Source organism: Protopterus annectens, chromosome 5.part0 (assembly GCF_019279795.1).
Source record: "Protopterus annectens isolate FY-2018-M chromosome 5.part0, PAN1.0, whole genome shotgun sequence".
NCBI lineage: Eukaryota > Metazoa > Chordata > Ceratodontiformes > Protopteridae > Protopterus > Protopterus annectens.
The window spans coordinates 956,138,519-956,152,243 of record NC_056735.1 but is presented as its reverse complement, the minus strand read 5'-3'; the positions used below and the strand labels follow the sequence as shown (position 1 = coordinate 956,152,243).

General features: G+C 38.1%; 1 protein-coding gene across 1 annotated transcript in view; it reads right to left on the bottom strand.

Moving 5' to 3' along the window:
* ARHGAP20 (Rho GTPase activating protein 20) overlaps window positions 1-13,725 on the bottom strand; it is a 781,419-nt gene that overhangs the window by 27,271 nt on the left and 740,423 nt on the right. Inside the window, exons 13-14 of the mRNA XM_044072727.1 lie at window positions 4,942-5,131; window positions 1,863-1,980 (exon numbers count right to left, since the gene is read on the bottom strand). Of these exons, the coding sequence (XP_043928662.1) occupies window positions 1,863-1,980; window positions 4,942-5,131 (308 nt within the window). The remainder of the gene's footprint in view (window positions 1-1,862; window positions 1,981-4,941; window positions 5,132-13,725) is intronic.

The window sequence follows — 13,725 nt, the reverse complement described above, 5'->3', positions numbered from 1 at the left end:
CATGAAACCTGAAAGAGATGTTAGTATTTAAGATCTGGAACAGTATCATAGTGGTCTCCTGTGTGATTAAGGGGTCCTTAGTATCCCCATCTGACTACAGTTGTGAGGAAGATCATAGAAAACATCCTGAGAGAATTGCTGACCAACAGTTAGGAAGACAGCTATTTCAAAACCAGCATTGGCCAAGGATATTGTCAAATTCACCTGATCCCATTCTATGACTGGGTAAGACAGGTAATAGAAATCCACCAGATGTGGTACATGTGGATTTCAGTAAGATATTCAACTCAGTCCCAGATAAGTGATTACTACAGAAACTAAAGGCCTGGATGAAAAAAAGGGACAAAGTGCAGAGAAATGGATGGAAGACAGGGGGCAAAGTGATGCTGCAGAGGTTAACTATCCAAAATAAAAAGAAGACTTTAGTAGCGTACTTTAGATGTTAGTCCTGGAATATACTGTTTTCAATATATGTGTTAGGTATTACAGTGGGTGGTAGATAACATGATTAACCCTCTTGCAGATGATATTAAACTAGCTAGAGAAATAAAAAATACAGGAGAGAGACTGGGAAGGATTTAAGGAGGCTAGCAAACTGGGCTAGCCAATGGCAACTGAATATTAATGCCAACAAATGTAATATGTTTTAGTTGGCAAAAAATGACCCATAAATAATATATGAGCTGGGAGGGAGTAAGCATCAGTCAATTAGTCAGGCGAAAGACCCACGGATAGTAATTATGGCCGTGATGAGTCACCACAAATCAACCTTGAAAGCATATACTAGAGTAAGCAGAATGCTCATCTGTACTGAGGATGAATAGATTCCAGTGACCATGTGATGATTCTGCCTCCCTATAAAAGACTGGTTAAGCCACAGCCTAAGTACTGTGTCCACTTCTAAGAGGCTGACACTACCACTGTCCTGTTTCTGTGGCAATATATTTTTTTACTTCAGAGACCCATTATGAAAATTATCAAAAAGGGGGCATATGCACAACATTAGGCTGAAAGTATTTCATTTTCTAATACCCTTACAAAATGTCAATAGTTTTACAAGTCTACAAAAAATGAGATATCAGTAGGTGCGGTATAAAAGACATGAAACAGTGAAATGTATGTAATTATATCAGTCATTCCACAAGACAGTTCTGAGATGTTTTTTTTTTCAAACCAGGATCTTTGATGGCATGCCAAGAGCATATTTATGAACTTGTGTAACAGCTACATGAAGCACACACACACACACACACACACACACACACACACACACACACACACACACACACACACACACACACACAGACATGCACACACACACACACACACACACACACACACACACACACACACACACACACACACAGACATGCACACACACACACACACACACACACACACACACACACACACACACACACACACACTTGTACACAGACAACAGTATTTGTTAGGCACTCTGCAATGCATTGTATATACTGCAGCAAACATTATATTTACTGTTACTGCTTCAGTTTACTCATTCAAGCCCAATCTGAAATAGATTTCATAAACTATCATTTGAAAGCAATTGAATTCCTGTTTAGACTGACATTAAATTCCCTTGCAGTGGGTCATTTACAGTTATTACTCCTGTTAACCCTAGGCAGAAGATTAATCTGTATACAAATTCAGATATGAATCAAAATGATACAAAAGCTCTTCAGATTGCAAAAGATTGGATGGTAACACTCATGATAAATACTGATAAATTCCTGGAGATGTAGTCTGACATTTTATATAGATAATTCAGAATCATTAACAGTGTGGTGAGGCAATGTATACTGTATGTAATGCAAGCAGAACATGCTGTTTAAGATTACCTGATCCATCCTCTCTGATCTCTGATTGTCTTGAAATTACATCTTCAAAAAGGGATGCGATATCTTCTCCATAGATCAGACAACAGTTTTCAATCAGAAATTGTACAAATATGGATACCTGTAGGAAGTCATATATATGCAAATCATGATAAAGTTGTGCTTTATGCTCTGTCCTAGACAAAAATGTATATTTTTTTATTAGAATTCTTTTTTACCATGTGGTACATATCTATTGTTCTTGGTTTATACTGCTTTCTTCAGAACATATACTACGGATACAATGTTTACAAAGTGGCAATACTAGCAGGTTTCTTCATTGTATGCTTTCTGAGGTCAGTATTGTAGAAGTCTAGTAACCAATCACTGAGAAAATATTCTTGGAACAATGCTTGCAGGTAAAATGGCTGACAGTTTCCAGCTCTGAATTATTGTTAAAAGAATGCTCAATTGTATTAATTACAAATGCTTGCAAGACTCCAGGTGTTGTTTCTTCAGTCCATGCTTTCTGAGCTCATTACTGTAGTTCAGACTCTAATAAAGAGGCAATTACATAAAATGTTCTTGGAACATTGTTTATAGATAAAAATGCCCAAGTTTCTAGTTATAAATGTTATTAGAATAATACCCAGTCCTACTCATTATACATGTTCGCTTGACTTTAGGTTTTCCTTCCTTGGATGAGTGAGTGTCTAATGCCACTGATTAACGTCATCAGATATTTTTCAAGGAACTTTAATAATATGCATTGGCTTTGTGAAATGAGTACATCCTGTACTCAAAGAAGAGTTAATCTGCTGTTGAAAACTATTAACGCTTTAGTATCTGAAATATTATGCAGTAAATGTAAAGCTACTATATTAAATTTACACATGAAAAACTGTTAAGCTGGAGTTAAGGGAAGAGTGAATTCATATGTTTAATCTTAAAACAGACTACATCAAATGCACAGCACACAGCTTACAATTTAGGGATGAGTGATTAAATATGTGTAAAACAACTAGGAATACTTCTTTCCACCCTTCTATCTGTGGGTATAAATATTAATATGCTGATAAGATGCTCAACAAAATAATTGCAATCTGAAATTATGAGACTTCACATTCAGGAAAGAAATATTTAGCTTACTTTTATAACTACAGACTATGTTATCTACTCATGATGCTCATTTACTAATGCCGATATATTCTCTTCATGATATGAACTTTAATTTATAAGTAGCGTTGTCGCCTCACAGTAAGACGTTGTCCTGTTCGAGTCTCAGCTAAAGTGTCTTCTGTGTGGAGACATGCGTGAATGGGCGTGCCTTCGTTGAAGGTTGTGCATCAGGGCTGGCAACTTGGTACGTAAAAATCTACTGCCAATCATTAGTGGACCAGAGTTCCGCTGTGGCGACCCCTAACCGGGAAAAGCCGAAAGATACAACAACCTTTTGGAATTTCACTGGAAATGATAAGGATTTAATAAAAGGGAAGGCATCTGAAAGCAAAATGAGTCTAACTTATTGGTGAAAATTTTAGTACGGAAAAATTAGATACTGCAAAATTTATATAATAATGAATGGCAAAATGGTGAAGCTGACATGATTCTATTTATTTTTTATAAAATGTTATGATATCATCTAAATTAAACTCTTTTCATACGACAGCCAAGAAAGCTGTAGAGAAGAAAGTTGTCATAGTACAAACAGGGACCTTCTTACCAAGGGATTTTTTTAACGTAAATGTTTCATTATATGCTTCATACTAAAACATATATTTTAAAGTTGATTATAAGTGACTAAATAAGCTCTAACATACTTTTTCCTAATAAATTCAGTTCTGTAAATTAGGCTTATTGGAACATTACTTGTATAGTGACACTGTTTCAAACATGAAAAATTGCAGGGAAGATCTTCCTCATCCCCCTTTATAAAAACATGTGCCCAATGCTGTTGTTGTTTGTCTTTCGGCTTTTCCTGGTTAGGGGTCGCCACAGCAGAACTCCGGTCCGCTAATGACTGGCAGTAGGTTTTTATGGTGCCGAGTTGCCAGCTTGATGCCTGACCTTCAATGAATGCACACCCATTCACACATGTCTTTCGGAATGCCACTCGACCGTGGGGAGGACATGCAGACTCCACACAGAAGGCACTCCCCGCACTCCAGCTGAGAATCAAATGGGAGAACCTCTTGCTGTGATATCTGCCCTCAAATTACATATAGCAGCTTTAGGCTCCTTAGCAGGGTAGAGTTACAGAGGTTCCTTTTCTAAGATTAATGCTTGGTCACAATCATACCTCTCAACCTCTTACGGCAAGAAATCTGCACAAATCCATAAATAATGGGGGACAAAGGTCCAAAAATAGGGATACTTTTTAAATACTACTCTTACAAACTTAGAAAGTTGCTAGAATAACAGGTTTTGCATTAGTTTGAATTTTCACAAGGGAATGAAGTCTGAAACTCAAAAGCCTGCCATTATTTTTTAACTTCAACACTCAGTAATTTGCTAGTGATTTGCGAGAACACCACAATTTTATGAGAAACAGACCAAAAAACATGGGGCAAAAATCTGGACATTCTGCAAAAGTCTGTACAGTTGAGAGGTAATTTCTAGTAACACGAAGATAAAACTTGTCATTATTCTATTTTCTTGGACCTATTGCCATGCAAGCAGTTTCAATAAAAATGTAATTCCATAACTGTCTGCCATATATGATACTTTCAAAATACCACACTGAAAAATGCTGAAGCAAACATTTATTCTTTCACTCATTATTTATTTAATACCAATTTAATGTCATTCCAGGTCCTCAGGCAGAGCAGTGCTTATCCAGGATGAGAGATACACATGTACACATTCACAAACCAAGCACAAACATATGGCCAAAAATATGTTCTGAGAGTAAGCCACAGGGTCTGAGCACTGCACCATCCCAGTGGACATTAAAAAAGTTTTTCCAATACCATGCCAGTACAATAGCTTGGTTCCTTAGAAGTTTGGCATTTCACAGCTATGCTATTAACAGTACTTCTTCACTGATGTTCCTATAATAGGATACAGAGTTTCACTGCTTGAGAACAAGTTTAGCAATGCTTACCTTTTTTACTGCTTCACTTTGTGTTTCAGGGCTAGTTGGCACAGGAGGCCAGAGCAAACTGGGAGCAATGCATACTGCCAGATTAAAGGCATTCATCTGATTGTCCACACTCTGCTGTTCTACACTGTGCAAAATCCCAAAGAGATGTCGCAAGAGAAGAATATTGGGTTTTGGAAGCAGCTCTGTTAGCCTGCAAATACAAAGAATTTCCATATACATATTATAAAAAGTATAGTTCTGCACATTACACAGAAAAGATCATTTTAAGACAAGATTATTTACTGCACTTTGTTGCAGAATGTATACAAATGTAAGTAACAGCTGAGAGTTCCTTCAGCAAATAACACTTGCCCCTGTAGAAAACTGCATGTCTGCTTTATTTCAATTTCTTTAACTTTCTCTATTTTATATAATGAATTGGTATAACAGCATATGGCTACACTATGGTGAGAAGCATAAAATGATTAAAACTACATAAATTCGTTTTTATTACACAATTGTTAGCATTTATATTCCCACCTACTTATTCAGCCTCTAAGCTGCTAAATGCTTTGATGAATTTGAGGGGATATCCTATGGTATTAATGCGGTTTACTTATTCATTTTTATTTCCTTTTATCCTAAGACAGGACAAGAACCTTCATTCTTATAACTTCCAATTTCTTACAAAATATGCATGCTTACCAACCACTCATTGACTGTCAATGCTCAGCTGAATCTAAGAAACAGGCAAGCACACACAGCACTGAAGGAAATATAATATTTTTGTAGCATTACTTCAAACACCTTTTTAAAAGAAAAGCCCTTAGGCAGCCTGCAATATATTTTATCTACTGCAGCAAACATTGGATTTACTGTTATTTATAGCACAAGTTGCTACCTTGCATGAGAGTGGTAGGAAAAACTATTCATCTGATTTTCACTTCAATGAGACAGCAAAGATGTAAACAGTTCCCAGCCAAGGCAATGGTTTTGGGAATACTGCCACACTCTTTTCTTTAAAAGGACTTCTCCAGCTAAAAAAAAACTAAAATATTTATTTTCTGACTAGAATAATTATATAAATGTAACTGAATTAAATGGAGTTAATGGAAGAATTTGTGACAGTGGGGTTCAGGATGTTTTCCTGTTTTCCAACTTTTGTGCAGTCTTGGAGGTGGTATATATAGAAATAGCATAGGGTGTGGAGGATTCGGACACTGAGATGGTAGGAAATGTTCTTATTTGTGTGTATGTGTCTATCTATACACACACACACACACACACACACACACACACATATATATATATATATATACATATATATATACATACACACACACACACACACACACACACACACACACACACACACACACACACACACACACACACACACACACACACACACACAAAGAGAGAGAGAGAGAGAGAGAGAGAGAGGAGCAGTGACCTGTGAACTGAGTTAGAGTTAATGGAAGAATGTTTGACAGTGGGGTTCAAGATGTTTTTCCTTTTAATAACTGTTGTGCAGCCTTGGAGGTGGTATATTTAAAAGTAGCAGAGGGGTGTGGGGGATGCAGATGATGAGAGTGTTGGGAGATGGTTTAATCTGAATGGCGCGCACGCACACACACACACACACACACACACACACACATATATATATATATATATATATATATATATATATATATATATATATATTTACTAACACTAAGTCTAAGCCCTGTAATGCATACTCCTGGTAACATAATGTAGTAGGCCAAAATGCTGAAGATCGTAATTTAGAACTTCTCCACTCCCTAACACCGCCACCCCCTAACACCGCCACCCCCTCCCCTTGCAGGACCTGTGTAAATATTTGTTCCTGGGTTTACAATGGTAGGGATATTTAGATTTTAGACATTTTGGTCTGCTGTATTATAGCACTGCATAATGATAGTAAACACGCGTGCGCGTATGCACACACACACACACACACACACACACACACACACACACACACACACACACACACACACACACACACACACACATGCACACACACAGGCACGCAGACACACACACACATACACATATGTATATATATTTATATAGAGATTTTCCCCATTCTACTTGTAAGTAATCCAGACCTTCTGATGGGCTTACAGCTGTCATCAGTCACCCATAAAGAGAGTTCATTTGACTACATTCTTCATCATTCCCAATTAAACTGTACCTGTGCCTTGAGCTGTCCCTATCATAGTGGCTTTGGATATGGCATCGTCAAACTCAGATTTGGTCACCTATATTAAACGGTGATCCCTAATTTTCCCCAGGCTGGGAAACAACATAGCAACTTACAAGGACGTTAAGTGTTAAATAACATTGAGGGCATGGAGAATATGTTTGCTTATTAGCTTAACCCTTTACATTTGCAGTTTGACTGTAAAGCAATTTCCAGATTGCCAATATCATGCATGCTAATAGTGTAATCTATAACACAGGCTCTTTTTACTGGGCATATAATAATCCTGATTCTTCCCTCACTTTCTGACACAGTCAACCTCCACTGGGTACCTAGCAATTTTCACTGGACCACGCTGTGATTCCTCTTTCTGGGATAGTTACTCTAACATTGGGTGCTCACTGCCCTCATCCCTGGTTAGCTGTTTCAGGAACCAGACCACTACTTGAAGGTAGGTCATCTGTGTCACAGTCAGGACTATGCACCAGGGAACTGGCACTTAATATAAATATTTGACTTGTGACAACTTTTGTACATTTACTTAATTACATGTTATGAACTTTTGTACATTTGCTTAATTACATTTTATGTATATATTTATTTGTATTTATTCATGTAAGTTAAAAAAATTACAATAGAATCCCTGAACAAAATTATATGTTTTCTTCAATGAAGCATTTGGACATTTGGACCATACCTCTCAATCTTATAGCACAAGAATTCTGGACAAAGACAAAACTAATGAGATAATAATGATCCAAAATCAGGGGCAGATTTTAAGTATTGTTCTTATGAACATGTCTATATGTTGATATGAAATCTAAATATCAAATGTTTGTTATTATTTAGTGACTTCAGTCTTCAATGAATTGCCAGAAAACTACATATTTTATGAGGAACAGACCAAGAATATGAGGCAAAAATCTGGACAGTCAGTAAAATTCTGGATAGTTGAGAAGTATGCTTTGAAAACAGTGGTTTATTTAGAAAGGTCCGCTGTTAGAGGTCATTAAAACCAGTAAACTGCAATGTGAGACAAGCTGCTCAAGAACTGATTGCAGTTGAAGCAGATCAGGTATATTTACAGCAGTACATCAGAAAGTGACAAACAAGGCTAATTAAAAGATATGGGAGAGGAGTTAAATGATAAAAAAAAACGATATACAATGTGCAATTTAGGAAGAGACATGGCATGTAAAATATCAGCAGCGGATCAACCACTTGAAATACACCTGCTACCAAATAGAATGTGTAGCGGGGGGGGGGGGGTTAAAGCCAAAAAGACATTCTCTGTCACTATAAGATTTTATCCCTTCATCTTTACAAAAAAAAAAGCACTTGGTATATCTTTTCCAATAACATGGCTCCTGAACCTTAAAAATGTATAGAAAAAAACAGAAGCACAATTATCAAAATCCCAGTAGGATCAGACTGGCAGCAAGCACAGAGGATTAAGGCTCTAAGCAGTTAATGAGATACTTCCTGGGTATAGGGTTTGATTCCTTCAACCTCCATTTGTCTACTATGTGACTGGGCAAGTCACTTACTCAAATACTGCTTCTGAGTCACTTCTGAATATGCGTACTTGAGGCCATTGGGCTTATCCAATGAACACATTTATTTATTTGCATTTGTTTACTGGGAGAGTTTCAGGGAACAAAGCTCCAAACAATTCAAGTGCATGAATATATAAAGCACAGGTATATAAGTTAATGAATAAACTAAATATAAAATATTTTAGATGACAATGAAAACAAAAGGTGCAGGATTGAAAGTGGCATGCTGTGTAAAATATCAACATGTAAATTGATGATTTATTCTTGCCTGGGATGTCTGAAAATGGCGGAAGCACTGAGTAAACACATCTTGTTTTGTACACTACAGGCTCAACACTGGTACAGTGATGTATGACAGCAAGTAACATACATAGTTCCATTACATAGAGAAACAGAAATAAGTGTTCTTATTCCATCTTCCGATTTAAAATTCATTTTAGTAGCCTTTATCTGCTTTAGCTAAGGTCTTTAAACCTACATTAGTGAGTTTAGTACATTGTTGCACTGCATTTTTGCTGTTTAAGTCATCTAACTGCTGTTATTAAACCCTAGTTTCATTCTTATTCTAGATAACTAGTGGAGGTTGATTGTGTCAGAAAGTGAGGGAAGAATCAGGATTATTATATGTCCACTAAGCAGAGCCTGTGTTATAGATTACACTGTTAGCAGTGATATTGGCAACATGGAAATTCCTTTATGACCAAATTGCAAATGTGAAGGGCTAGGCTAATAAACAAAAATCTTCTCCATGTATCTCAGGGTAATTCAGGACTTGTCTTTCATTAAGACAGTTCCAGGCTAGTCAGCTCAGACCTAAGGGCCTAATTTCCACCCCCCCCCCCGTGGTAGCTGTGCTCTGTGTATCTGCTGTTGCCTGCCCATTATGATAATTTGACAACATAAGTTCCTCCTTTTCCCCATTTATTGGTAGTGGACAATATGAACATAAGTATCATTTTGCAAAGTCTCTCCCCTTGAACTACTCACCAGGCTAAAAGATCTTTAATAAAAGTCCTTAATACTGAGTGCACTGAAACTGCTTGCACTGAGTTTAGTACCAAATTAGTGTTTTTTTACTATAATTAGTTTACTGGTTCTTGCTGATGGCAGAAGAAAGGTTCCAGGCAATTTGTTTTGCATTGAAGTTTAAATACTCAGAAGCAAGTCCACCCAAACATTATTCTAAAACTGAACTCCAAGCAGTTATAGTTACCTTGCCTCCTGAATCAGTCCTGTCGGTATCATGGGCCAGCACTTCCCCTCAACTTCTCTTGCCAGCCTGATTGAAATGGGTATCTAGAGCCAGTGTAAGAACTGTCTCATGCTGTCTGATGATCATCTGTTACTCAAACAGCATAATACAGTGTGTGAGCGATGTACATATATAATATCCTTGGAGGCAAAAATCTCACACACAGTAAACTCAGACACCAAAATCGTCAGCAGAATACCATACATCACACCTCTCCAAGGCCATTGAAATACACATAGTCCATCATATGTGGAGGTTCTAAAGATTAACTTGCCTAAACCTCAAAGACCTCCAAAACACAAAACAGGCACAAAGCAACACTCAGTAAATTAAGCCTATTTCCTCACATAGCACAAGGAGTCCCACAATCACAGATGCTGAGCCAGTAAGGCAGGCATCGACTCAACTAAGCATTCTTGTTATAGGTGACTCTATTGTAAGACATACAGATGTGTCTCTTACCAGGCTGAGAAAAGAAAGAGTGATGGTTAGTTACTTATCTGGTACCAGGATCCATCAGATCATGCATGCACTCCAGTCCTTGAACAGCAAGTACCAGTACAACTCTTGTTATAGGTCATGCCAAGGTTAATGACATGAGGTGTACCTACCTGAACTATATGAAGAGAAAATGATGAAGCTCAGCCTATCTCAAAGGATGATGACGTGATATGAGCAAAACATAATTGACTTCAATAATTGGCTTGGATTTTGGTGTCATTCAAAGGCAGTCCAATATTAGTCAGTCTGGGAGGATATGACTGACAAACCCGACTGCTCTGCCAGGGATGGCCTGCATCTGTCCCCACTAGGGTATTGATTATTGCAAAAACATTGTCCACCCCCACAGTGCCTTTTTTTAGGCAATGACAACCCGAAAATCTACCAAGATAATGAAATAAGCAAAGGAAAATATGAAGGTGTAACTGATCAATTCTAGCAGCCTAAACATGAAACTCCACTCCCTAAAAGATCTACTCACTCTAGAGGACATTAATATCTCTGTAGAGTCTGAGATATGGTTTAAAGTAGTGGAGAACACTCCGGCTGTGCAGGGCTAAAATGCCATCTAAACATTTAGACCAGCTACTGCACAGTAGGGTTAAAAAGTGAAGGTATATCAATCTACATCCAGATGAGACTCACATCAAGGTGGTAAAGCAACATGATGCACTAGAGATTCTTCAATAACTATCAGAAAGTTCTCGTACCATGTATTAGTTAGTTATAGAACTCCCTCTATGACACAAGAAAGCCGCAATGTCTATGTACAGGAACTAGAATCCCTCAGTATTAAATTCAATATCATTTTCCTAGGTGATCTAAACTTTCCAACTATAGACTGGGAAACCTACACCACCACTAGTGCACAAGAAGAGAGATTCCTGCACTTTGTCAATACAAATGCCCTGGAACAATGAGACCCAGTGCCCACTAGGGGGAATAACATCTTGGAGCTTGTCCTTACTAATATGAGAGTGTCTTGTACTATCTTTTGTGTATCTTCATCACTTATTAGGTCTGACCATAAAGCAGTCTCATTTGAAATAAAACCGAAACCAGAGATTCCTTCTACCCAAAGTACCTTCTGAAATTTCTTCAAGATAAACAACCTTCTCCTAAGTGATACATTCACAAGCTTTAAATCCCACCAAACCCAGTTAACTCTACTAAATGCGCAGAAATGTACATCACCACCACCACACTGTCCTGAGATGTAAACAGCTTCATAGATGCAGCTGTACCTCGTAGGATCAAGTGCAGGGCAAACCTCAGAAATAAACCCACATGGTGGAACTATAACATCAATAAGCTTTATAATAAAACGAAAGGAATTTTGACCAAAGGTAAGAGAAGTAATTTCCCAAATGTTAGAGCCCTTGTCACTGAAATAACCAAATAACTCAGGGGGTTGGAATAATGGGGGGGGGGGGTTGGAGGTTGGAATAATGGCCAAGGTCTTTACCTCACAGATACAGGGTACAGGGTTTGATTTTGATCTCTGGTTATTGGCTAGGCTTATAATAGTCTGCACACTGATAGCCTAATATTTACATAAGAACCTTAATAGAATCTACCTAAGTCAAAGGCAATCACAAGACAATGTTTAGTTGTGTTCGTAATCTCAAAAGCACAACACAGCAATGCACTGAGCTGATTGGGAATGATGTTACCTGCACTAAGGCTGATGACATAGGGAACCTACTGGCTGATAAATTTAGCTCTGACTTTACCCCTCTCTACCCTCTGTCTGTCCCCCAAGATATACCTGAAACTGGCTTATATCCAGCTGCCACAAAATAAACAAATCCTAAAAGTGCTATCAAAAGCTAAAAAATACTGCATTGATGGGTCCCGGCAATATTCTTGGATGCATCTTAAATTGCATCAAGTGCAATTTAGCTACACTCGTAACACTATTCAGTCTCAGCCTCCATACAGATTTTGTACCAAGTGAATGGAGAACAGTTACAGTCACTGACCTGCATAAGGAGAACCTTCCTCAGACCCAGGCAATTACAGACCCATAAGTCTGACCAACTTCATATGCAAAGCCATGGAAAGACTTATCATGGAATTTATCAATAAGGACACAGGGATCCTCCAAAATACTGGACCCATCTCAGTATGGATTCATCAAGGGCAGGTCATGCTTACTCAACCTGGTGGATTTTTTGAAAAGGTCATGAAAATAATGGATGAAGGCAAAATGGAACACACCACTTGCCTCAACTGGGCCATAGCTTTTTAACACAATTCCCCACTCAGGCATAGTAGAAAAGCTAAATACACTGAGAATAAATCCCTATGTCACCTGCTGGATTGCCATCTGGCTCAGAGATAGGATGCAGATAAGCAAAATAGGGGAAGTTACCTCCACAAAGGGACCAGTCACCAATGGAATCCTTCAGGGTTCTGTGCTGGGATCTTTCCTGTTTTGCGTCTACTTTTCTGAAGTAAAAGCCAATACCAAAGGGCTCTGGCTGACAAAGTTTGCAGATGACTGCAAGCTAGGAGCAGTCATTGAATTTCCAAAAACTTAGCCATCCTGCAGGAAGATTTGTCTTAAATAAACAACTGGTGTCAAAATCATGTACTGAAACTAAATGCATTACTGTATCCTTTGGGAAATCATCTGCCCCAGGTAACTAGCACATTGACAATATGTCCCCTAAGAGGTGACCCAGCTGTTTGGGATTTCAGAACATATGTTGGCAGTGACCTAACTTTTGACCTACATGTGTCTATTGTTGTAAGAAAGCCCTTCTATATTGCACAGCTTATAAACAAAGGGATTGTGTCTAGATCTAGGGATGTCATTGCCCCCCTTTACTCAGCCCTCATTAGGCCAGTCATTGAATATAATGTCCCCTTTGGCATGTATCTGTCCAGAGACATGCAACAACTGGAACACCCATAGAGATACCAGACTAACAGGATAGAAGGCATAAACAAAGTATCCTATATAGATGTACTCAAAGCCCTGTCACTGTACTCGGTATCCTACAGACTGATAAGAGGAAACCTGTATCTATCATACAAGGCACCCTCCTATCAATGACTGATGAATTTACTGCACATCAGCAAGTTAAATAACATCAGAAATACTTGGTCTAGGGATCTAAACCTCTTCTGCAAAATCAAAAGAATGGTTTGGAGGGACAGGTATATCTCGCAGAGGAGACCACTGCTGTGGAACCGACTTTCCATCCATATAAAACAAACTTCATTCCCATCCATAGTCAAGAAAAATGTAGATATATGGA